Below are 27,331 nucleotides of genomic sequence, written 5' to 3'. Positions count from 1 at the left end.
CTGCTTATTGTGCGAGGCGGGCGCTGGCTCCTTCTCAATCCTCGTCGCCTTGGCCTGGGGCCGCCAGCAGCTCGGCGTCCTGGATCTTGCGTATGTCCTCGGCATACTTACAGAACTTGTGGCCGAATTTGGCCCAGACTTTGTGCGGCACCATGATGGAGTTTCGGTAGGTGGGCTTCACCTTGCTCACGCGCAGGAACACGCTGTACTTGTTGGCACCCACGTCGAAGAAGCGCTTGTTGTCCACCGTGAGCAAGGTGCCCTCGGGCAGCTCAGCCGGCTCCTCTTCCACGCCGTAGTCGTCGATGAGCTTGGCCAGCACATCGCGGAACTCGATGGTCTGGCCCTGTGCCGTGCTCAGCCCCGGCCAGTGGTTCAGCGTCTGGTGGACGCGCAGTAAGTAGCCATGCTGGTTCTCCTTCAAGTCCAGGTAGGACTTGCGGTTCTCACTCACCAGGAACTCCTCCTGCGCCACCTCCTGCCCTATTAGCGTTAATGAGGTAAGAGCGGACAAGCTTGGGGAGGCCTTTCTGACCGACCCTTCCCCCTCAAGCAGGAGCAGCAGTGGATGGCCAGCAAGAGGCCAGCTCCTGCTTTAGGAAGGCATGGGGGAAGGGTCGGCCATTGAATCGGGACGCCGATTTTTTTTAAAAATTGAATCGATTCGAATCATGAATCGGGCAGCACTAGCGGGGTGGGGGGCTTGGCTCCATTCCTCAAGCCAAAGAGTAGCAGCATCCAGACCTAAGAAAGATGCCATCTCACGTCACAAGCAACTTTCCCAGTGGCTACCCATTTGAGGAGGATGTTGGGCCTAAACTGCATTGAACAAACATCAATAAGTAACAGGATTTTTGTTTCCTAATTGCTCATGCCTAAAAAAGTATTAAAGAATATGTTATTTCCATAAACCTTTGCCTTTGTGACCAGGACAAACTTTGCAATTTAACTGTTTAAAATGTGAAAATGCCAAATTTTCATCTTTTCATTTTTATAAAGTCATGAAAAGCAACATATGAATCATAATTAACATGTATTTATATTGAAGTTATACAAAGATGACCACAGAAGATTTAGAAGTGAGTAGCTTTTCAAGATTTGTGATTATATTGTAAGTCATTTTCATGACTCAGATTTAGTCCCCCATCATGTTCTCATTATATTGTCCTTAGCGATATTCAAAGTCCAATATATCCTGGTGGAAGCATTCACTTTGGTCCTCTGATTATGCCCCCAAGTTCTCCTTGATGCTCATCTTGAGAAATTCAAGGACAAGAATTTTGAGAGACAACCTACAGCCCATTTTACCATAATTCTTCACCAGATTTTCAACCAACTCCACGTAGTTTTCAGCCTTATGGATTGCCCAGGAAGCCCCAAACCACTGTGACAAAGCTGTTCCAAACCACTTTCTAATTCCTAGATATCTTCTTGGGAAATTCCTTCCACTCCAGGACATTCTTTATCTGTGGTCCAACGAAGACACCAGCTTTGAGCTTTGCCTCAGACAGATTAGGGAAGATGGCTTGAAGGTATTTGAAGGCTGCTGACTCCTTATATTTAGATCTTTGACAAATTGTTTCATTAGGCCCAATTTGATGTTCAGTGGTGACATCAGCACCTTCAAGTTTATTAAAGATTTGATTAATCGCTTATTCAAAATTCTAAGCGATGTACAAGTGGTTCCCATTTGACATTTCTCTCCACAGAGAACTCAGTCTGCTTTGTGTCCCTACTGTCCCAAAGGCAGAGATAGCAGGGAAACTTGGTCTGTCTTGGAAACCCATTAGGAATGCCATCATTTTGAAGTCTCCAATGAACTCCCAGCCATACTCATTATACTTCAAGGTGCCTAGTAAGGTCTTGATGTTGTTGTAATCCTCTTTGAGGTGCACCAAGTGAACCAAAGGAGCAGGATAGCTTTGATGCCCCTGGATGAGCTGTCAATGAAGAGATGCCATTCTTTTGAGTTACATACAATTCCAATTGACTCAAACAGAATGGTCATATTATAGCAGAAGCAGAGCCCATCTTGATGAATGAAGAAGGTGGAAAAAGCTTTGCAATGCTTCCTCTGATCTACAACTTGCACACTTTCATCCAATAAGTTCCATTGCTTGAGCCTAGACATCAAAAACTCAGCACTGGTGAGACCAAGATCTCTGATCAAGTAATTGAGGTGTTTTTGGTTTGGAAATATGAGTTTCTCTCATCAGCTACACCACCAATATTGTAAACAGGATCTACGTCTCTCTCAGAGAGCTGATCTCTCTCTCAGAGAGCAGGTATGGGAGCATAGGGCAATGTGGCGCTGGGGCGATGGATGAAGCAATGTCCAGAAATGTGATTGCAGATGCATGCTTGCCAGTTTGACATTTGAAGAATCCACCATGGAGATGTAGCAGTTGCTTGAGTAATCAGTGGGTTCCCAACAAATTGTTTGGATAGCAAACTTCCTGGCTCTCTTTTCCCCTCTGTACCATCCTGTAGAAGAACAAAATGAAATTGTGGTAATGAAAACAAACTTATTTCACCTATGACCAATGTATATAAGATTCTCCCAACATATTTTATATATGATATATTTTCAAACAACATTGAAAATTTTTAAATATTTTTTAAAATTAAACATTTTAAGAAATTTTATAGCTGAAAATTCCACCATCCTAGTGAAAAACCAAATCATCTTACCTTCCAGAGTTTTTTGGCAGTGCTCATATGTGAAATGAGGTGCCCAAGGTTTGTCTTGATCCCCAACATGCATGCCGAAATATGCCTTGTAGGCATCACACATCTTAGCAGATGCTTCTATGGAGTACATTTTCCCTCCTGTCTTGATAAGTAGGCTGCATATATAGCAAAATGCATCTGCTAGATGTTTGCAGCCTCTGGGTGCCATCTAAAACAATGCAGATAAGTTATCACTTAGGCAGTTGGAACTGAGCTGAGCTGGTGGGCTTAAGATCTCTATAGTTATACTGTACTATGATTTATATTGATGGAAAGTTCTTGAAATTACTCAAGGGGCTCTGAGTTTTCTCAGCTTGGAATCCATCTGGAATGTTCTGCAAAAAAGGTAAAATTTCAAAACATCAATGTCTTGGTCACAAAAGTAAAGTCTGAGGGAAATTATAGCCATTTTCTATACTTTTGTGGCACGAGCAATTAAAAAAGAACACTTATTACCCAGGAACAAAAAATAAAGTAATGTTGTTACATAGTGCATCACTGATGGGAATAATCATAGTCAAGTTACTTTCAGTTGCACCACTACAGTACAAGTACACCCTTTTCACTTGTCCATTGTAAAGAAATAAAACAACAAGGCATGGGGACAGCTCAGTGTGTCTGCATGCCTACCATTTTGCTCTGTCCCAAAGATCAATCTATTTCTTTATTGAATTTTCATCTTCACTTTACAACAAACCGAGTACTTTCCAACTCTTCACTAACAATGTATGAAATTCCTAGATCCTCTCCTTCCCTCCAAGTTTGCTCTGTGATGGGCTGGGTAATGCATTTTGACTTTCACTCTCCCAGAGTCTCTGGTTTCCATGGAAGCCTGTTACCTTTCCATCCGTCATAAGCTTCCCACATTCTAATAAAATTTGTGTACTTTATCCTGCAACACTACTGTCAGAGTGGACATATAAACAAACCATAGCTTATCATGTGATACCATTCAGCCACTTCAGGCTGTTTCCAGCATTTAGCCACTACCAACTGTGCTGCTGCCAAGTATTGGGCCTATTCAGGAGTAAAAGCCACACTTGATTTCTATTTGCATTCAATATTGCCTTCATTCAGTTCATCACTTTGTTCCAACAGATCCTTATTTTTTGGTAAGTCCTACAAAATATGTCCAAGTATCCCTAGCTCTCTTCAACACATTGAGCTAGCAATTTTATTTTTTTCCCTTTATCTTTTATAAATACACAATACCATTATATATATATTGGAACAAGACCTTGCCACTTTACAGATTTGAAAAAAACAAAAATTATTTGGATCAAATGATCCCATATAGAAATTAAAACAGTCAGTCTCAAATAATAAAGTCCATATTCTGGAGGGACAATTTACATTATCAGAGAGATTAATACCAAGAAAAAGAGAGAAATTAGTGTCAGCAGTGTTACATCTTCAAAATTACTTAATGGGACCTTACTTCTCACCAGAGGCAATAGACATAGTGATTCCCTTTGCTTAAAGAAAAAATAGCAATTGAGAGCACTCAAAAAATATATAGGAATTTTGATCCAATTGGATCTTACATTTACAAGGATATCTTAACTGAAATTTGGCCCCCATTGAAATTACAAAATGTTTGAAATCAAGAAACCTTTTCTGCCTGGTTTGAGTTATTTTCGAGACATTTGGAAATATACTGATCTTACTATCCAGAAATAAAACCTTAGAAGTGCCTCTTTGTCTTGCTGAAAGACAAATGTCACCACAAGTGTTGAACAACAATGGACTTCCATCTCCTGAGGTTTCCAAAATTTCAGTTAAATTCAAAGGACTAGGTAATTCAGGAGAAACCATTGGAACAGAAGCCTTCTGTTTAGATGCTGTCAAAAAGTATATCCTATGAAGAGGAGGAAGTCCAGTCTCTGGATATTAAAATATTTCTTTCAAGAACTTATAAAATAAGTCTTTCGGAGCCATTATCAGCACTTTAGGAAAGTTAAAAATTCTAAGATTCATCATTTTGGTGCAATTTTCAAAGTTTTCCACTTTCCTGGCTAACAATTGTTTACCTTTCAAGATAACGGTTTGAGAAGATTATATACCTTGAACCTGTTGATCTAATTGATTAACTTTTTCTCCATGAGCTTTCATTTCCTCCTGATGTTTATTCAAATTCTGTGCTCGAGTATTTACCATAGGAAGGGTTCCTGCACATATTTTATGTAAAGTCTAACGCTGTCCAAATAGACTCTAGTGTAATTTCAGCGAGTCTTACCAAAGGAAGGATAGAAATCTTCTGAACTTCATTTGATGAAGTTTCCTCAGCCTGCTCCATAAATGTTGTCCCCACTGCGATACTCTGGTGCTTCGGCAAGCCCACCAGCTTCGCTGGCAATGTTGCTTTCCGTTCCTGCGGAGCCATCGCTATTCCCCAGTCTCGCGGCTGTAGAGGAGCCACAGGTCCCGCGGGTCTGCCACTCTGCCTCGTCTTTTTGGCATTGTCGTTGGTGAGTTAAAGCCCACAAATGGGCAGGAAAATCTTATCAGCAGGAGAGAGAAATATCAGCGTCCTCAATGCCACAGCACCATCTTGTCTCCCCCCTGAGCTAGCAATTTAAAAAAACTTCTGCAGCCATTCTTGGGTAAACTTGACAGGACGATATTGAAAGGTTCATGTAGAATCAAATTCTACCAAGTACCTAATCCCAGCAAAATTACCACAGCATGCTCAGAATAATGAGCATGCAAATTAATTCTGTGTTAAAATCATGGTATTAATTAGCTACTCACTATTCTGGACAGGAAAGTTGACAAAAAAAAAACCCCAAAAACAAAACACAGCATGCTAGTGTCCCTTTACCCCCTAAATCTTTCCATATTAACTTAAAAAAAGACCCTGGATCAACTGCACTGCCCCCTTCAAACACTGGGTATGTATCTTACCTTAACCCCCCCCCCAAAAAAAAAAAAACCAACCCAAACAAACCCTAGTATTCCCCAACCCCTTCTCCATACAAAAAAAAGCCCTGGTGGTTCAGTAGGACCTCTGGCTTGGTCAGGGCTACCACCAAAGTCCACCCAAGTGGTCTAGCAGTGCCCCCCCCCCCCCCCCAACATACCTTCTAGGAAGCAAAGGAGGAGGGAAGGAAGCCTACTACCTCATCCCTCTGAGCAGCATCATCAAAATGGTGGTGCCTCACTCAGTGCATCCCAGGATGTACTGGACACTGGCCTAACTGCCATATAAAGGATGATGCTTCTATATTGGAGGCCTGGATATATTTCACATTCATCGTTGTTTTTAACTGTTTTCAAAGGACGCCTCAGCCCCACCACTCCATCACTGTATTTATCTCACAACTGCGTGAAGAATTATGTGGTACCTCATCATTGGCTGTCCATTCGAGTGCTTATTAGTGCCTTTCCTTAAGGCACTAATAAGCACTCAAATGGACAGCCAATGATGAGGCACCACATAATTCTTCCCGCAGTTGTGAAATAAATACAGCGGTGAAGTGGTGGGGCTGAGGCGTCCTTTGAAAACAGTTAAAAACAACGATGAATGTGAAATATATCCAGGTCCTGTTCTACTTTAATTTTGACTCGTGAATATTGAGGCTGGATAAAAAACATTGAAGGACTATTAGCCATAGAGTGTTATGCTTTATATTGGAGGCGACACTATTGGGCTTATTCAGATTGCCAGTAAAAGGACTTCAAAGTCACACACACAGTATATGTCAAAACACAGTGGTAACATTTCTTACATAATAGGTATCCTTCACCATGTTCTTATGCCAGCTGCATGAAAGTTGTAGTACCATCTGTCCTTGCAAAACAGTTCAATCTTAGGAAAATCAGTCACAAGAGTATCCAAGTAAGACTATGCATGTCATTCGTGTCACAAGTTAGACTGGGATAAAAAAAATTCTGGTATATAAAAGTAAGTAAAATCACTGCATCATTCTTCAAGTATACAACCTGCAAGTATCATATTATCCATTATGTTTAGAATAGAAACAATAAAAGTGACAGATGAATGACTAATCAGAAACTGGACACCAATGGGAACTAGTTCAATACCTCTAGAAAGGAACACCAGTAAACACTTAAAAAAAACACAACAAAACCTTATCCTGCTTTTGATGTAACTGGCAGAAGGGCATACAGCCCTTTTTTTTTTTTCTTATTCATACAAAATCACACACCTCCTAACATCATCAAAAGAGGAGATAGGGGAAAAACGGTGTCTCACATTTTTACAAAGAAAAGGTACTGAACAATCATGACGGTAACACTATGAAAGGCTTCTACTCAAATATCTGGCCTTGGGATATAATGCCAGATTAGGAATTGGTCAGTTTGATTTTTTTTTAATTTTCAAAACATATTACTTTATGAAATATAATAAAGCGCATTTATTTATCGTAACAGGTGTTATCCATGGACAGCAGGCAGATATTGTCACGTATGGGTGACGTCAACGATGGAGCCGCAGTACAGACCACTTTAAAAGTGCATTGCCACTTTAAATCTTTAGAAAGTTTGCGATAGTCCACACAGCACATACCTTCCCGCCCGACGTAGGCGCGCGATCCCTTCAGTTAAGATAAGCCAGCTAAGAAGCCAACCCGGGGAGGTGGGTGGGTTGTGAGAATATCTGCCTGCTGTCCCTGGATAACACCTGTTATGGTAAGTAATAGCAGTGTTGATTCCTAGGAGCTGTTCAGTTCTAGTGCTTAGTTTATTTTGAATGGTATATACACCAGAAGTTTGTGTGTTTTTTAACTTCATCTTAACACTATTGTCTGGAGTCTGGTTCTGTCTAGGTTAGACTATTGTAATGCTCTCTTATCTTGGAATTTCGAAAACAAGAGGGAGTGTGTTAAAATTGGTACAAAAGGTTAGTGATGGGAGTTAACAGTATGGCACATATTACGCCAATTCTGAAGCAATTACATTGGTTACCAGTTGTATTTCAGGTGCAACATAAAAGTTGTTTCTGTGGTCCATCAGACTATTTATCATCAAACACCATGATACTTTTAACAGGTTGTGGCACTTAATAAGCCTAATAGATCTTTACGATCCAAAAATAAAAAGCTATTAATTCCAATAGTGCAGGGAAATTATGCAGAAACTAGGAGCAATGACTTTCTGTATTGTTGGTGTCAAAATGTGGAATGTTCTGATGGGCCATTTGTGACTGTGTGTAAACCGGTTTCAATTTAAGAAGCAGTTGAAAACTCAGCTGTTTGTTAGTGTATTTTTGTGATTTATTAGTCGGCTTTTGAAGAAAAGAATCTGTTTAACTGTACTCTTGTGATTTATTAGTTGACAAGTGAAGAGAAGAAATTGTTTTATTATGTAGATGTAATAATATGGTTTGTTCTTATCTTTTGTATGTTTTAATTAAAGGTAAACCGCTTCGTTTTTTGCAAACAGTTTAAAAAAATTTTAAATAAATAAAATAAGTCTATACGCTGCTTAGATCTGCTCAGTCAGTTTTTGTGGTATAGGAAAACAAAGAATAAAAATTCAAAAAGTGTGCAATGAACACAGAGGATCTCTAATTAGAAAATGAATGGTATAAAAAAACAAAAAAAAACCTTAAAATGGTTGCACATGTATTTGATGTGTTGAGTAGTGCTTAGATGGCGATTCCAACTGTAAAGAACAAAGGCAGACTTGTAGGGTCTGTGCCCCATATATAGCAATTTGGTTTAGGATGGGCTGGAGAGAGCTTTGATAGAAATTTCAGTAATTTGGAACACAAGAACAATGCCAGGCAGAATTTTGCAATCTTTCCCACAAATGGCAAGATGGTTCAGATAGGCTGGAGTAGACTTAAACGGCAACTCCTACATTTGGAACCTAAGGATGGTGCTTGGTGGACTTCTATGGTCTATGTCCCAGAAATGCCAAAGAAACATAATTTAGTCATGAATTGATAACAGAGGCCAAGGGAAAAAAAAGTTTTTCTTGGTCCCTTGGGTTTTTGACGTGTTCCTGGGGTTATTTGGGGTGCTGATTCAGAAAATCGTATTGGATAGACCGCATCTGCTGAAGTTTCTTAGATATGGTTAGGAGATAGTAGATATGCTTTTGGGATAGTAGAGCCAAGCATGAGCATTGTGCAAAAAAATATTGGCCTCTCAGGGAATATATGGTGGTAGGAGGACAAAATGTAATCAATGAACCTTGGGTAGCTCGAAATTGAATCATACTGCCACCACTATATATAAAGCTAGGTCTGCCAACACAATTTGTAAAGGCTTTGAATAAAGACGGTTTGTACATTGAATGCATAGCGCATATGTTACCTGGACTTACCATGGAAAAACTGAAGGCAGGAATTTTCGATGGTCCACAGATCAGACAACTTATAAAATGACCCAAATTGCATAGGATCAATGAATGAAATTGAATCATGTGCCTGGTCTTCATTTGTTCTTGTGAAAAACTTTCTTGGTGACAAAAAGGCAGACACTCTCTGCGCCACCCAAATTCTGTGCCTATTTGTTACATCCAGTATTCCATCTTCTTAAAAAACAGCCTAAGGCAACTTACAAGCTTAAAAAAATATATCAAATAAAACCCCAAAGTGGCTCATAAAGTCTCAAAGTAATCCTTGAAAATTGTTGCCTTTGTTTATCATGCACATATCTGCATCTACCTTCTGTTTATACTGCCATACAGACCATTCATGAGCCATGCAGATAACCCTTAGCAACAAATCACATCAACTAAAACAAAGAAGCTTCATGTACAATATACAAAATGTTCTGCTTGGCTTAGAAAAATGTGAAAGCTTGATCTGCAGAAGGGAAATATTTTTAAATGTTTAATTGACATAGCATTTCAGCAAACATTACACCATAACAGACTTTGTTCGAGACTAAAGACTTCTGGGTGACATCATCCAAAGAAAGGTGTGCAGGCCCAGGGCTCCACATTTTCTCAATCAAAGGTGAAATCAGCGTACTATCCGGTAAGAAAGGGGTCAGATACATAATATCAGTTATTGGAACCAGGAGTAGCAATATCCTGAAAGAAACTGGTAAATTTAAAGCAATGTTCAGGCAGCAGAGACATACCTCAAACGAGAGCCATGTGGCACTAAAAGACAGAGCTGGAGGGTGAGCAAAGAGGAGGAAATCTGGAGAAGAGAAGCTGCACCATGGTGAGGAAATGGTTCACAAATATGCATTTACAGTTGATGCTGGTGGCTTTTTCAAAAAAAGCCCTGCAATGAGATCAAGTAAACCAGGGGTGCCCACACTTTTTTGGCTTACGAGCTACTTTTAAAATGATTAAGTCAAAATGACCTACCAACAATAAAATTAAAAAAAACAAAAACAAAGCACACTGTACACAGAGAAAATTGTAATTATCATTTATACTCAGGGAGTTTTCAAAGAGGTCAAGGCAAATGACTTTAAAATATGCAATGTCACCTCAGTAACAACTATACAAAAATAGACAAATATACCCCCTCCCCTTTTACTAAATCACGATAGCGGATTTTACCACAGGAAGATGCGCTGAATGCCCTGCACTGCTCCCTGCGCAAAAAACACTATCGCAGTTTATTAAAAGGGGGCCATAGTGCAAAATATAGACAGCAGATATAAATTCAGACACATTTTGATCACTAAATTTAAAATAAAATCATTTTTTCTACCTTTGCTGTCTGGTGATTTCATGGGTCTCTGGTTGCTAAGAAACCATACTAGTGCAGTGTAATGTAGGATATAGTTGGACTATTACGCTGTAATTGATTTTTGGGAGTAATTTCCAAAATTTTTTTCTTATTGAGTATGCTTTATTTTGGTATCTCCTCTCTAAACGTGAACTGGATGGAATAACGCAAAAATTGAATTTAAATCTTTGTATGTTTTCCTTGTATTTCCATATCTTGCATCCTTACAGAATGTAAAAGTATAAATATTTCAATTAAAAAAAAAGAGAATATGTTTTATGTACCACCGAATAATATGTATAATCTCTGTCTAATCTCTGTCACCTGGGTGAAGTTCCTGCTGAAAATCAACCAACCCCCATTGCTTAAATATGTGTACGGCCTGTCTTTCAATAACGAGCATAGTGAGCTCTGGAATGAGAAGGCATAGGATGAAATTAAGAGTCGATAGGCTAAGGAGTAATTTAAGGAAATACTTTTTTTTACAGAAAGGGTAGTAGATGCATGGAACAGTTTCCCAGAAGAGGTGGTGGAGACTCTCTGAATTCAAGAAAGGCTAGAATAGGCACATGGGATCTCTTAGAGAGAGGAAGAGATAATGGCCATCATGTTTCTATGTTACTAGTAGAATTGTCTAGGGTGGGATCCAGAGTCAAATTAGAATCACCACACCCATCATGAGAAACATTAGGTGCATAGAGATTTAGTAAAGTACCGTATTTGCCGGCGTATAAGACGACTTTTTAGTACCTTAAAATCCTCCCCAAAGTCGGGGGTCGTCTTATACGCCGGGTACAGTTTACATGCCCTTACTTGCGGGGCTGGATGTACTCAGTCGCGCGGCTCTTCTTCTCCCTACCTTCTCTGCTTGCAGCACAGAGCCGAACGGAAGTCTTCCCGACGTCAGCGCTGACGTCGGAGGGGAGGGAGGGCTTAAACAAAGCTTAAACAAAGCCCTCCCTCCCTCCGACGTCAGCGCTGACGTCGGGAAGACTTCCGTTCGGCTCTGCTGCAGGCATGGCAGGTAAGGAGAGAGAGAGTACCAAGAGAGAGGGGCGGCCGCCCCGCCCCGGTTGCAGCACAGCCGGCCAGGTCCCCTTACTTTTGTGGCACTTCCCCGACCGACCGATAACAGCCCGGGTCCGACAATCCTCCCTGCCCTGTAGCCGCGAATCTAAATTACCTTCTTACAGCAGCTGTAAGAAGGTAATTTAGATTCGCGGTTAAGGGCAGGGAAGTTTGTCGGACCCGGGCTGTTGTCGGTCGGTCGGGGAAGTGCCACAAAAGTAAGGGGACCTGGCTGGCTGTGCTGCACCCGGGGCGGTAGAGAAGGGGGGGGGAAGGACTCTGAAAGCACTTGAAGACAGAGGAGGGAGAAGAACGCTGAAAGCACATGGGGGAATACAAAGGGGTGGAGAAGGAAGAAGGGGTCATCTTATACGGCGAGTATAACACAAAACTCTATTTTTTAACTAAAAGTTGGGGGGTCGTCTTATACGCCCAGTCGTCCTATACGCCGGCAAATACGGTATTTATTAGTCCCCTATACTCCACTATCAGTATCAAAAATCTGCCTTCCTGAACTTTCACCACTTTTGATAAAGCACTGGAAAGCAATATACCCACCCCATTTACTTTTTTCTGAGAATGTGTATTTGGCACTAAATATATATATATATTGTGGGAAAGAAGATGTGCAGCAAAGGGTAAAAGATGTCTCTCTTGTAAAAAAAAAACAACAAAAAAATCAAACAAACCCACATCTAACATCACAACAGTTCTCTAAATAAGGACCGCCTCTTATTTGGTACATTGAGCCCCCTAACATTAAAGGACATCCATGCAGCACAGTTACTTACCGTAACAGGTGTCATCCAGGGACAGCAGGCAGCTATTCTCACTAATGGGTGACGTGATCCAACGGAGCCCTGATGCGGACGCCTCACAAGCAGACTTGCTTGAAGAAACTCGAAGTTTTGAGTTGCCCGCACCGCACATGCGCAAGTGCCTTCCTGCCCAGCACAGGGCGCATCTCCTCAGTTCAGATAGCTAGCAGAGAAGCCAACCCGGGGAGGTGGGTGGGTCGTGAGAATAGCTGCCTGCTGTCCCTGGATAACACCTGTTACGGTAAGTAACTGTGCTTTATCCCAGGACAAGCAGGCAGGTATTCTCACTAATGGGTGACCTCCAAGCTAACCAAAGTGGGATGGTGGGAGAGTTGGCAACTTAGAATAAATTTTGCAATACTGTTTGACCAAACTGTCCATCCCGTCTGGAGAAAGTATCCAGACAATAATGAGAAGTGAAGGTATGAACCGAGGACCAAGTAGCAGCTTTACAAATTTCCTCAATAGGTGTAGATCTGAGGAAAGCCACAGAAGTTGCCATTGCTCTGACCTTATGGGCTGTGACTTTACTGTGAAGAAGAAATCCAGCCCGGGCATAGCAGAAAGAGATACAAGCCGCCATCCAATTGGAGATGGTACGCTTAGAGATAGGACATCCCAACTTGTTCGGATCAAAAGAGACAAAAAGTTGAGGAGCAGTTCTGTGCGATTTGGTGCGTTCCAAGTAGAATGCCAAAGCACGTTTACAGTCTAGAGTATGAAGAGCTGATTCTCCAGGATGAGAATGAGGCTTTGGAAAAAACACTGGAAGTACAATAGATTGGTTGAGATGAAACTCCGAGACTATTTTAGAAAGGAATTTCGGATGAGTGCGAAGAACCACCTTGTCATGATGGAACACGGTAAAAGGTGGATCCACAACCAACGCTTGAAGCTCACTGACTCGCCGAGCAGAAGTGAGGCCAATGAGAAAACACCACCTTCCAAGTGAGATACTTCAGATGAGCCTTGTCCATGGGTTTCATCAGCTGAGCAAGAAGCTGAGCAAGAACAATATTGAGGTCCCAAACCACTGGAGGTGGTTTGAGAGGAGGATTGACATTGAAAAGTCCTTTCATGAATCTGGAAACCACAGGATGAGCCGAAATAGGTTTCCCTTCAACAGGCTGATGGAAAGCAGCAATTGCACTCAGATGGACTCAGATCGAAGTAGAGACCAGATTGAGAAAGGTGCAACAGATAATCCAAAACTGAAGATAAGGAGGAAAGTTGAGGCTCCTTATGATGAGAAAAACACCAAGTAGAGAATCTAGTCCATTTTTGGTGATAGCATTGTCTAGTAGTAGGCTTCCATGAAGCTTTCAAAACATCCCTCACAGATTGAGAAAACTGTAGAGGGGCTATGTTGAGAGGAACCAAGCTGTCAGGTGTAGAGACTGCAGGTTGGGATGAAGCAGAGATCCCTGATGTTGCATAAAAACTGGTAGAAGGTAGGGAAAAACTGGTAGAAGGTAGGGCTCCTTGCTACTGAGTTGAAGGAGAAGGGAGTACCAGGGTTGTCTGGGCCACTGAGGAGCACCCAGAATCATGGTGGCGTGGTCGGACTTCAGCTTGACCAGCGTCTTTTGAATTAGAGGAAATGCATATAGAAAGAGATTCGTCCAGTCCAGAAAAGCATCTGCCTCGAGGCGATGAGGAGTATTGATCCTGGAGCAGAACTGAGGCAGTTTGTAGTTGTGGGGGGCTGCAAAGAGGTCTATCTGAGGCGTTCCCCACAGAGAGAAGATGTGATGAAGGGGCGTGGAATGGAGAGTCCATTCGTGAGGCTGTAGAAGACGACTCAAGTTGTCCGCTAAGGCATTGTCCACCCCCTGAATGTAGACAGCTTTGAGGAAGGTGTTGTGGCGAATTGGCCAATCCCAAACTTTCAGAGCTTCCTGACAGAGGGAGGAAGATCCCGTGCCTCCCTGTTTGTTGACATGATACATTGCGACTTGATTGTCCGTGCGAATGAGGACTACACAGTCGTGAAGCAGATGCTGAAAAGCATTGAGAGCATTGAAAATCGCCGAGTTCCAGGAGATTGATGTGACACTGTCGATCCGTACTGGTCCAATAGCCTTGAGTACGGAGACCATCGAGATGAGCCCCCCAAGCGTAAGTTGAAGAATCGGTCGTGAGAACCTTCTGATGAGGGGGCGTGTGAAAAAGCAAGCCTCTGGATAGATTGGAAGAGAGCATCCACCAGCGAAGAGACTGCGTCAGTGCAGGAGTGACCTGGATGTGTCGAGTCAGAGGGTCGGAAACCTGCGTCCATTGAGATTCCAGAGTCCACTGAGGAATTCTGAGGTGAAGTCTGGCAAAAGGAGTCACGTGCACTGTAGAAGCCATGTGACCCAGAAGAACCATCATGTGTCTCACCGAGATGGTCGGGCGAGAGGAGACCAAATGACAAAGACTGAGAAGAGCTTCCAGATGTGGTTGAGGAAGGAACGCTCTGAGTTGGACAGTATCCAGAACAGCTCCGATGAATGGAAGAGCCTGAGAAGGTTGGAGATGGGATTTCGGAAAGTTGATTTCGAATTCCAGACTCTGCAGGAACCAGATAGTTCGTTGTGTCGCTAGGACGACTCCCCGAGACATGGAATCCTTGATGAGCCAGTCATCCAGGTAGGGAAACACCTGCAGACCATGGTTCCTGAGCGCAGCAGCCACCACCACCAGACACTTGGTGAAGAATCTGGGCGACGAGGCCAGGCCGAAAGGGAGCACTCGGTATTGAAAATGAAGACTCCCCACCTGAAATCTGAGGTATGGACGGGAGGCCGGATGGATGGGAATATGTGTGTAGGCCTCCTTGAGATCCAGAGAGCATAACCAGTCATTCTGCTCGAGGAGGTGATACAGGGATGCTAGGGTCAACATGCAAAACTTTTCTCTGACCAGAAATTTGTTGAGCACCCTGAGATCCAAAATAGGACGCAGATCGCCTGTCTTATTTGGAACAAGGAAGTATCGGGATTAAAAACCCTTGTTCTGTTGAGCCAAAGGAACGGGCTCGATAGCCCGAAGCTGAAGCAAAGCTTGAGCTTCCTGAAGAAGAAGGGCGGTCTGGGTCGAGTTGGAAGGATGTTCCGGAGGAACTTGATGGAACTGAAGAGAGTATCCCTCCCTGACGATGGAAAGGACCCAGAGGTCGGTGGTAATAGTCGTCCATCGGTGGTAAAAATGATGGAGACGACTTCCGATAGGGGTAAAACCAGAAAAAGGCAGAACGACTGAGGTTATGCTTTGGATGAGACAGTCAAAAAGGCTGAGGAGCCTTGGGTACAGCAGGTGGCTGAGGCTTCTGCTGCTTCTGAGGATGTTGTCTCTTGACAGGCTGACGGATGGCATAAGCCTGTTTTGGTGGAAAACGCCGTTGGTAAATCAGAGACGGGCGTGAAGGACGAGGAGGAGCTGGCAAACGGCTTAGGACGGAGAATAGATTGAAAGGACTTCTCGTGGTCCGAAAGCTTCTTGGTGGCAGCCTCAATAGACTCATCAAAGAGGTCAGTGCCAACACAAGGGACATTAGCCAGCCGGTCCTGCAGATTTGGGTCCATATCGATGGTACGGAGCCACGCTAGACGTCACATGGCCACTGAGCAAGCAGTAGACCGAACAGATAGTTCAAAGGCATCATAGGAAGACTGAAGAAGTTGCAGTCGAAGCTGGGACAAGGATGCCAGGACTTCCTGGTACTCAAAGTGTGCCCGAGAATCCAAATAGGGCATGAACTTGGGAAGGATGGACAGAAAAAACTCAAAATAGGTGATGAAATGAAAATTGTAATTGAGAACTCTGGTGGTCATCATGGAGTTCTGGTAGATACGACGACCAAACCTGTCCATCTTTTGCCTTCTCTGCCCGGGGGAACAGTGGCATAGACTTGAGAAGAGTGAGAACGCTTCAAAGAAGATTCCACCAGAAGGGATTGATGAGACAATTGAGCATCGTCAAATCCCTTGTGATGGACACTTCTGTATCTGGAATCCAATTTCCCTGGAACAGTTGGAATAGAATAAGGTGTTTCCAGACAGCGGACAAAAGTCTGATCCAAAAGCTTGTGGAGAGGAAGCTTGAGGGATTCCGCAGGAGGCTGAGGGAGATGCATGTCTCGAGATGCTCCTTAGAAAATTTGGACCCAGTGTCCAGCTGAATATCCAAATCATCTGCCATCTGACGTAGAAAAGAAGAGAAAGACAGCTGATCCGCCAAAGCCTGGCCTCGAGAGGGACTCGAGGACGTCGAGGCAGCTTGATCCAATGAAGATGGGGATCTGGAAGGAGAAAAAGGCCCTGCCGGGTCCTCGAGATCCGGGAGTGGAAGGGTCGAGGTAGACATTGGGGAATACTGAAGAAAAGTCTGATGATGAGGCGAGGCATGCCTGGATGAATGCTTCAAAGAATGCCTCGAGCGATGATGCGAGCTGTGCCTCGAAGCAGGTCTCGACACTCGAGGAGTGTGTGTCCTCATCGAAGCCCCCAGAGAATGGATGGGGCTGGAGGCTGTGGAACGAAGCAACAGTAGTTGGGTTGAAGAACCTCGAGGCACTCTCAAAGACTCTGCTCCTTGCATCGAGTGAATAGGTTCCAATGGAGGCATGGGCAAAGAATCTACTCCTTGCGATGCATGCATCGATGCCAGACCAGACACTCGCAGAGACTCTGCTCCCTGTAGAGAGTGTGTGTAGGACTGAAACATAGGAGGTGGCTCGACCTCACAGGAGACCTCCGCATGCCCAGGCTGGATTTGAGAGAGAAGCTTCGGCCCCATAGTGGTAAAGAGCTGGATGAATTGATTCTCCAATAAGGTCTGGAACGAAGCCGGCAAAGATGGATCCGCGTCTCCAACGGGACCACCTGCACGGGCTTCATGCTCCCTCGAGGCAGTGTGAGAGTGCTTGGACTTAGAAGCCTTGGGCACTTTAAGCACCACCGGGGGAATGGGCTGCTGCGCTATCTGACCTGAAGAGACAGAGGAAGGCACCGCAGCCTGCGTCGAAGATAGAGCCAGTACAAAAGAGGCAGGTTTGATGAGGCTCGGAGTAGAAGATGTGGAAGCCTGGAGAGCCTCGGGTGAGGCCGATGGTGAAGCACCCTTCGATGACAAAAGCTCCATCGAAGATTCCATGCTGAAAAGCTGCTCCCACAAGATGCAATGACGCTTGAAAGCACGGGCAGTAAGTGTTGAACAAGGCCGGCCCGATTTCGGGAGGTGTTGAGGCCCAAGACACCGAAGACAGCATCGATGAGGGTCTATCAGGGAAATCGCGCGCTGGCACTTGGAACACTTCTTAAAACCGGTTGCAGGCCGGGACATAGGCCGAAAAAGCTCCGCCGCAAGATCGAAGCTGCGGGGCTGCGGCCACGTCGCCTGCCCGGTCGAACAGACGGAAGAATTTTTTTTTTTTTTTTTTAAACAAGAAAAGAACAACGAAAATCAGCGATTCTGAGAAAAATAACCCAAACCGCGGACCTAAAGAAGACACAAGTGAAAGCACTTCACGCAGAGAGTCGAAGGCGGACTTCTCGGCTCCGCGGAAAAGTAAAAACTGAGGAGACGCGCCCTGTGCTGGGCAGGAAGGCACTCGCGCATGCGCGGTGCGGGCGACTCGAAACTTCAAGTTTCTTCAAGCAAGTCTGCTTGTGAGGCGTCCGCATCGGGGCTCCGTTGGATCACGTCACCCATTAGTGAGAATACCTGCCTGCTTGTCCGGGGATAATATATTAATCTATCAACTAAAGAGCTAGAAGGCAAGTAATCAAGTAGTACCCACCACATCTGAAGCAAAACATCCAAGCTAGAGCCACATTTTGCAATATAGCATGATAAAAGAAAAGCCTGGGAGCTACCCTCCCCTCCCACCCATTTCAATCTCCAAAACCTCAAGGCAGAGACAAAAAAAAACCCCCGTGCCTGCTGGAGGAAGTGCGGTTAGCCCGATGAGGCCCATAAAAAATTCTTCAGTTCACAGTACGAGTCCTCTAATTAACAGGTATTCATACCATCACTATAGGGTGAGCCCATGAGCCCACCAGATGCATCATCTGAGTGATAGTATAGTTGTAGAGTCCAACAACTCTACAATATCTCAAACAGAAAAAATGGTTCCAAATGGTCTTACTCAATCAGCAATAAAACTACGAACTGAGAGCCAAACACTCAAGTAAAGGTCCCCGGGGCAGCTTAAGATCTGATTTTTTTATACATTAATCTCTTCTTTCCTGCCCCAGCCAATTAGGGTGGGATTTTAAAGTAGGCATTGGTTGGCTTGAGACAGTCAATGACAATTTGTCCCCCCTGGTTATCTAAAATTTGCTGTGCTTCCCTCATAAGTCTTGACTGAATAAAGTTGCTGCAGCCTAACTTTTTTTTTTTTTTTTTGGGGGGGGGGTCCCGGCAGGAGGGATTGGGCATCCCTCCTGCCGAGCATCTTTGCAGAGGGTGGGGGGGTTCCGGTAGGAGGGACTGGGCGTCCCTTCTGCCGCAGAATTGGTTATTGGATAGAAAACAAAGGGTAGGGTTAAATGGTCATTTTTCTCAATGGAGGAGAGTCAATAGTGGAGTGCCACAGGAGTCTGTACTGGGACCGGTGCTATTTAACTTATTTTTAAATGATCTGGAAAATGGGATCATGAGTGAGGTGATTAAATTTGCAGATGACACTAAACTGTTCAAAGTTGTTAAAACACATGCGGATTGTGAAGAACTGCAGGCAGACCTTAGGAAATTGGAAGACTGGGCATCCAAGTGGCAGATGAAATTTAATTTGGACAAATGCAAAGTGATACACATTGGGAAGAATAATCCAGCTACCAGATGCTAGGGACCACCTTGGGGGTCAGTGCACAAGAAAATGATCTGGGTATAATCAAGAAGGGTATTACAACCAGGTTGAAAGAAGTTATCCTGCCGCTGTATCGGGCGATGGTGCGCCCGCATCTGGAATACTGCATCCAATATTGGTCGCCATACCTTAAGAAGGATATGGCGTTACTCGAGAGGGTTCAGAGGAGAGCGACACGTCTGATAAAAGGGATGGAAAACCTTTCATACGCTGAGAGATTGGAGAAACTGGGTCTCTTTTCCCTGGAGAAGAGGAGACTTAGAGGGGATATGATAGAGAACAAGAGGGCATTCAGAAAAGTTGAAAGGGGACCGATTCAAAACAAATGCTAGGAAGTTATTCTTTACCCAACGTGTAGTGGACACCTGGAATGCGCTTCCAGAGAACGTAATAGGGCAGAGTACGGTACTGGGGTTTAAGAAAGGATTGGGCAGTTTCCTGCTGGAAAAGGGGATAGAAGGGTATAAATAGAGGATTACTGCACAAGTCCTGGACCTGTTGGGCCGCCGCATGAGCGGACTATTGGGTATGATGGACCTCAGGTCTGACCCGGCAGAGGCATTGCTTATGTTATGTCCTTCTGCCCAATGTGTGGCGGCAGCCAAGAAGGCAAACGGGATTCTAAGAATTATTAGAAAAGGGATGGTTAACAAGACTAGGAATGTTATAATGCCTCTGTATCACTCAATTATGCGACCTCACTTAAGTATTGCGTTCAGTTCTAGTCTCTTTATCTCAAAAAAGACATGGCGGTACTAGAAAAAGTTCAAAGAAGAAGAGTGACCAAGATGATAAAGGGGATGGAACTCCTCTCGTATGAGGAAAGACTAGAGAGGTTAGGGCTCTTCAGCTTGGAAGAGAGATGGCTGAGGGGGAGATGCGATTGGAGTCAATAAAATCCTGAGTGGTATAGAACAAGTGGATCGATTTTTTTTTTTTTTTTACTGCATCGAAGATTTACAAAGACTAGGAGATACTCAAATTACAGAGTAATACTTTTTAACACTAATAGGAAGAAATATTTTTTCACTCAAAGAATAGTTAAACTTTGGAATGCGTTGCCAAAGGATGTGGAAAAAGTAGTTAAGGTAGCTGGTTTTAAAAAAAGGTTTGGACAAGTTCCTGGAGGAAAAGTCCATAGTCTCCTGTTGAGACAGACATGGAATGGTAGCATGGAATGCTGCTATTATTTGGGCTTTTGCCAAGTACTTGTGACTTGGATTGGCCTCCAAAAGAGCCCAAAGGAAAAGTTTGGTAAAAGATTCAAAATTTTTAAAGAAAAAAAAGAAGTTAATAGAAAAATATGACTAAACTGAAAGAAAAAATAAATGGGAAGGCACAAAAAAAACCCCCAACAACCCCCCAACAAAACCTATAAAGTGACACACTTAGAGAAACTAAGCAGCAGCTTCTCGGCTCCAAAGAAAACTAAAACATGATGGCCCTGCAAGCCAACTTTGGGTAGGAAGGCACCAGCACACACATGGTACATGCAGTCTTAAAGTTTTAACAGTACACTTTTTGACTGTCCGTGTCAGGAAAGACGTCAACCACATGTGAGAATATACTACCTGCTTATCTACATACATACATACATACTTACATGAGAACTTAACTGAATCATGCTTATAAAATTATTTCAATCCTGAATTTGCTGAATTTAAAGAGTGTCAGTAATACATGTACGTATAAACCAATGTGGATGACGTGCATCCAGAGCTTTATGTAGCATTAATCACAAACATACTTAATTGCTCTCTTTGAACCTCCATGTGTTGAACTGAAGAACACTGGCCATGTATAAACTTCTCACTGCAGATCCAGTAGTTTGAACTGGGGTGCATACCTGATAGTAGTTCTTGATATGTCTAACTAGGATTGTGATATTCTGAATCCTCAGGTTCACATCATTGTTCACACGTTTGTTAACACGCTGGTTAGATTGTCTGGGATCTCTAAAAGAGAAGAAAATCTAGAGGTGAATTTTTTCATCTCTTATATAAAACAAGTATTTACTCTTTTGTAAATTGTTAATATTATAGAACAAAAAAGATTTAACAAGCTTAACACATGAGGCAGAGGTAACTACTCTAAATTAATAAAAAGGTTAAAAGGCCTTATTCTGATCTGGAATGAACATACCTGACTCCACCCCAATTTTTTATACTCCCTGTCCCTATACTGAAGAAGTTACTAAGGGCTAGATTCACTAAGCAAACCGATCGTGTACCAATTGGTTTGCGACCCGATTTTCCTTCAACCCAATTCACTAACCTCTCCTGCGATCCACTTCCGATCCGTGCATGCAAATTAGGGGAAACGGCATGCAAAGTAGGCAGGGGTGCGATTCACTAAACAGAAGAAGTAAGACCGATTGGGCTTGCCAATCCGAAGTGAAGAGACTGCTGAGGACCAGTCACTTCACGTCTTACCAACTCTTCTGCCCTTTAAAACCACGGGCTGGCAATGCACTTTGCAGAATACATAAAAAAGGAATTCTTCCTTTTTTATATATTCTGTAAAACACATTGCCAGTCTGTGGTTTTAACCCGCCCACCCCTTTGCTGCTGCCCCCCGCACTGATCCCCACGCCGATGTGCCCCCCCCACCACTGATGCACCCCCCGTGCCGATGCCCCATAGAAGGCAGGAGGGATGCCAACTCCTTCCTGCCATCTCAAACCCGTCCTAGCTGGGCCCGGCCCACCTCCCTCCCTGAAGCTTAAGCTAGGCCGGATGGCCGGGCCTGGCATACCCCCTCCCCGTACCTTGAAAATCACTGGGAGCAGGAGGGGTACTCGGTCCCTACTGCTCCTCTAGCCTCCTGTGCAGCAATGACTGCCTTAGGTCACGCCCCGATGCATCATCTGATGCATGGGGAGGGGCCTAAGGTGCCTCAGCCAATCAGGAGGCTGGAGGAGCAGGAGGGACCAAGTACCCCTCCTTCTCCCAATGATTTTCAAGGTACAGGGAGGAGGTGGGCTGGGTCGGGTCCGGCAAGCCAACCTAGCTTAAGCTACATGGAGGGAGGTGGAGGATTTGAGATGGCAGGAGGGAGTTGGCAGACATCCCTCCTGCTTTTTGTTGTTCGGTGAGGCATTAGCGCGGGGGGGGGGTCATTTTTTAGGGAATTGCGGAGGGAGGAGGCACTTTGGGGGGGCTTTTTTTAATTTATTTTTTAACCGAGCAGTTATTTTGTGTGTGTAATACACACAAACTATCTGCCCGATTAAAATAAAAAATAGCTAGCAGAAGCCCTGACAGCAGTGACAGGAAGTGCTTCTCATGTCACTGATGTCAGGGTCTGCACATGCTCCAGGATCGCTCTCTAGCGATCTGTGCCAAGAGTGGAGGGCGTGTCAGCGATTGTCTCCATTTGAATACAGGCCTTTTGTGAATTCGTCAGCCTGCATGCAATTGGGAATGTATCAGAGATAGAATCGGGGGCAGTGAATCTAGCCCTAAGATGATATAGTTTGACACACACACATTTCATCAGGTAATTAAAATGTTCCATGTTCAGTTAAAAATTAAAACAAAACAAAAGAAAAAATTTTGAGGAGCTACTCACTAGAGCCCAAAACAAGAATACAAAGCTGGCATTCAGGTGGTATGTCACCCATCCTATGTTATTCTTTAAAATAGCTTTGAGCAGACTAATTCTCATCCCAGAGTGTGAGCTAATCAAATTGAATACTACAGTGACAAGCCTACTGGTATGATCAGAGAGCTCACACACACACACAGGCAATGATAGCATGCAAACAAAAAGTGAAATACTGTATATCTTCTCTCCTCTAAAGCACACTAGGGTTGTACATACTTGTTTAAATAGTGTGGAAAACAGAAACAGGAAAGGGAGGAATACACAAAATATCAGTTCTCCCCCCCCCTGTTATTAATAGCTCTCAGGTATCGGCCAGCCTCAACTAGTGACCTTTAGGTTGCAGGATACCTGTCTTCCAGGAGAAGATAGTCGATATGCCTCAAGCCAACCCATTCCCAGATAAGAGATCAATGCAGACGTTCAAATATTTAAAAAGGTATTAAACTACAAACAAACTTTTTTCTAGAGAAAGGAAGGCAGTATAACCAGAACACAAATTTAAGTTGCAGGGTGAGTGTGGGGCCAGTATATATCTGGAATGTCCTCCCATGGGAGGTGGTGAAGATGAAAACAATAACAGAATTCAAAAATGCATGGAAGAAACAAAGGAACCCTGTATGGAAAAGGAGTAGAACCAAACAAGCAAACTTGGCTGTGTTTAGATGGCAACTTCAATAATTAGAAGCAAAGTCAGTATTGGGCAGACTTCTATGGTCTGTGTCCTGATCATGACTGGACAGATCTTGGTGGACTGGAATGGGGTTTCAATTATAGCTTCAGTAGTTGGGGAACAAGGCCTGAAAATGGCAAGGACAATCAAGATCAAGAATGCTTATGTTGTATCATATAATACCGTTTGCTATGAGTTTATCCATCTTATTTTGGCAGACTGGATGGACCGTATAGGTCTATCTGCAATCATCTACTATGTCATGTAAAATTGCTATGTTACGTGGCTTTATCAGGCATAGTGGAGAACAAAACAGCAAGTCTTGATCAAGTGAGTTGGGAATTTTTGTGGGCAGTCATGGAAAGGATGGGTATAGGGGGAATGTTTGAGAGGTGGATACGAAATTTTTATTTAGGGCCCAGAGCTTGTATTAATATTAATGGGTTTTATACAGATTTCTTTAATATTTTTAGAGGGACTAGACAGGGTTGTCCATTATCCCCTTTACTTTTTGCTTTGTATTTAGAACCCTTGGCTTGTTATATTCGGGAATTGGGGACAGTTAGGGGAATTCATTTGGGGGGGAGGGAACATAAATTAGCGCTATTTGCGGATGACATTCTGTTATATGTGAAGGATCCGGAGGTTTCCTTCCCTGAGCTCCTTGAGGTGTTTAGGAAATTCAGAGGTTTATCTGGCTTTACAATCAACATGGACAAGTCCGAGATTTTGAACATCTCTTTGGAGGAGGGGGAGGCAAAGTGGTTGGATGATAACTTCCCGGTGCGGTGAGCAGGGGATCATATTCATTATTTAGGTATTCTGATCCCAACTGATTTATCGCGTCTTTATGACCTTAATTATTCTAGGATAGTACGCTTAGTGCGGTGGATATGCAGACTTGGAAAGGGCTATGGTTGTCCTGGTGGGGACGTATTGCGGTTATGAAAATGAATATCTTACCCCGTTTATTATTTTTATTTCAAACACTCCCCATTGAGGTGCCTAAACGACTATTGAAGGTATTGCATAAGGAATTTCGCTTTTTTATTTGGCAAGGGAAGCACCCCCGGTTGAGTCAACAGGTGCTTTGGTCTGCTCGGGAAGACGGGGGTAGGGCGCTGCCCAATCTGTATTGGTACTATGAAGCGGCACAAATTCGCTTTCTACTTGATTGGAGGATAGCGGTATTTAAGCCTGGGGTTCAAATAGAGCAAAGTTATGTTCCTCATTGTGTCCTGAATACTTGGTTGTGGACCTCTTTGTCGGTTTCAGAGCAATTGCAGGGACAAAGGAATCCATTTTTTTGTCATCTGGTACGGGTTTGGGAATCTCTGTGTCAAAAGGAGAGGGGTGATAGAGGGGTTTCTACTCTTGCTCCGCTTGCGGGGGAACCGCGGTTTTTTGCAGGAATGGAAAGGGGGGCTTTTCGGAGATGGGAATCTCAGGGTGTTACTATATTTCGGGATGTACTTATTGGGGGCTTGTTGCCTACTTTTGAGAGGTTAGTGGCTAAAAAACCAGGGCTGAGGGGTGAATTTTTTTGCATATATGCAGTTGAGGCATTTTATGATTTCAGTTGGTTGGGATAAGGGAAATCCTCAGGGATCTGAACATTTGGAAAATTTATGGGTGTTATTGAGTAGAGTGCCGAGACCGATTTCCATTCTCTATAAATTCTTGCGAGGTAGGGAGGTGATTTCCCTTCCTTTCCGGCTACATTGGGAATGGGACCTTCGCCTTCAATTTTCTGCAGATGATTGGTCCCGTATTTGTGCTGAGGTCCAGAGAGCATCTCATTGTATTTTAGTCCAAGAAAATGCATATAAAATCTTAACACGCTGGTATTATACCCCTGAACGGTTACATCTTATGTATCCTCTGGTTCCTGATTCTTGCTGGAGATGTGGTAGGGGTCCTGGCTCCTTTTTGCATATTTGGTGGGAGTGTGGGGTGATTCAGAAATTTTGGGTGCTTGTTACTCGCTCTTTGACAGGGTGGATCCAGGATCCGATACAGCTTTTACCCCAGGTGTGTCTGCTCGGGTTGCATAATGTTAGAGATGCTCCTTGGCAGACAAAATTGGTCCGAATGGGGTTGGCAGCAGCCAAATGTTTGATAGCACAGTATTGGAAGAAGTTAGTTGCTCCACCAGAGGACGAATGGTTGGAAAAATTACAAAAACTTGCCCAGATGGAATGCTTAGCTGCTAAGCACTATGGTTATTATGAACATCAGAAGTGGACTTGGGACAACATTTTTCATTGTATTTGATCCTATCTTTCTGTTGAGTGGGAGGGGGGGTTTGGGGGGGAGGGGTAGGGTGGTTGTTTGGGAGTCTCTTTGAAGAACCAACAATGGGACTTTCATACAGTGTGTATTTTGTTGATGCCTTTTCTTGTTTTCTTTTTCTTTTCTCATATGATGGGTTGTGGGATTGGGGGATAATAGTGAATTGTTTACTTTGTAAGCTATATTGAGTGGTTGTAGTATTCTACAGTGGTGTTCTTGTGGTGATTATATTGTTTTTGTCTTTATTATAAAATTCTAATAAAAATTGAAAAACAAAAAAAAAAAACAGCAAGTCTTGATACATAATAAAAGGCATTGAACACCAAAGTCTCCTTCGCTGTTTTGTTCTCCACTTTCCAAGTATTGGGGAGTTGACATCTCCTGTTTTCCTGCGACTACTTTATCAGGCATAGTAACATATCGATGGTTGAATGCACAGCTTTTAAGACAAATGCCCACTGATGTAAAAAATTAACCATATTCAAATTCAAAATGTGCAGACCTTATGTACTAGGTTCTGCATCAGGCGCAGCCAGTATGTACACAAACTGAGCAAAACAAGAAGTGTCAGCACACATCTGCATGTGTTGAAATGTTACTCTGGGGATAAATAGCCTGACAAAATTTCTTGTGCATAATTTTTGTGTTGCTAACATTTATGTAAACATGCCAATATTTATTTATTTCTAAACATTTATATCCTGCTTGCAGCAAAGTGGGTAACAAAAACATATGTAAAAATCAGCAAAGACAAAATACTATATTGCTGACTTTTTTTTTAAACAAACATCACTGTCATCAGATATGCCAGAGCAAATAAATAGGTTTTCAACCTCATTTTAGATATGTACATGCAAATACAATTTTTGTTCTGCTCGGACCCTTGGAAGTTAACATAGTAACATAGTAGATGACAGCAGATAAAGACCCGAATGGTCCATCCAGTCTGCCCAACCTGATTCAATTTAATTTTTTTTTTTTTTTTTTCTTCTTAGCTATTTCTGGGTGAGAATCCAAAGCTTTACCCGGTACTATGCTTGGGTTCCAACTGCCGAAATCTCTGTTAAGACTTACTCCACCCCATCTACACCCTCCCAGCCATTGAAGCTCTCCCCTGCCCATCCTCCACCAAACGGCCATACACAGACACAGACCGTACAAGTCTGCCCAGTAACTGGCCTAGTTCAATATTTAATATTATTTTCTGATTCTAAATCTTCTGTGTTCATCCCACGCTTCTTTGAACTCAGTCACAGTTTTACTCTCCACCACCTCTCTCGGGAGCGCATTCCAGGCATCCACTACCCTCTCCGTAAAGTAGAATTTCCTAACATTGCCCCTGAATCTACCACCCCTCAACCTCAAATTATGTCCTCTGGTTTTACCATTTTCCTTTCTCTGGAAAAGATTTTGTTTTACGTTAATACCCTTTAAGTATTTGAACGTCTGAATCATATCTCCCCTGTCTCTCCTTTCCTCTAGGGTATACATATTCAGGGCTTCCAGTCTCTCCTCATACGTCTTCTGGCGCAAGCCTCCTATCATTTTCGTTGCCCTCCTCTGGACCGCCTCAAGTCTTCTTACGTCTTTCGCCAGATACGGTCTCCAAAACTGAACACAATACTCCAAGT

General features: G+C 43.3%; 1 protein-coding gene across 5 annotated transcripts in view; it reads right to left on the bottom strand.

Moving 5' to 3' along the window:
• The window catches only part of CCDC88C (coiled-coil domain containing 88C), a 338,359-nt gene that overhangs the window by 263,070 nt on the left and 47,958 nt on the right, over positions 1 to 27,331 (bottom strand). For all 5 annotated transcript variants that reach the window (XM_033951005.1, XM_033951004.1, XM_033951007.1 and 2 more), the window contains exon 3: positions 20,979 to 21,087. In XM_033951005.1, coding sequence (XP_033806896.1) covers positions 20,979 to 21,087 — 109 coding nt within the window. The remainder of the gene's footprint in view (positions 1 to 20,978; positions 21,088 to 27,331) is intronic.

Source organism: Geotrypetes seraphini, chromosome 7 (assembly GCF_902459505.1).
Source record: "Geotrypetes seraphini chromosome 7, aGeoSer1.1, whole genome shotgun sequence".
NCBI classification, from domain to species: Eukaryota; Metazoa; Chordata; class Amphibia; order Gymnophiona; family Dermophiidae; genus Geotrypetes; species Geotrypetes seraphini.
This window is presented reverse-complemented; position numbering and strand designations above follow the sequence as displayed.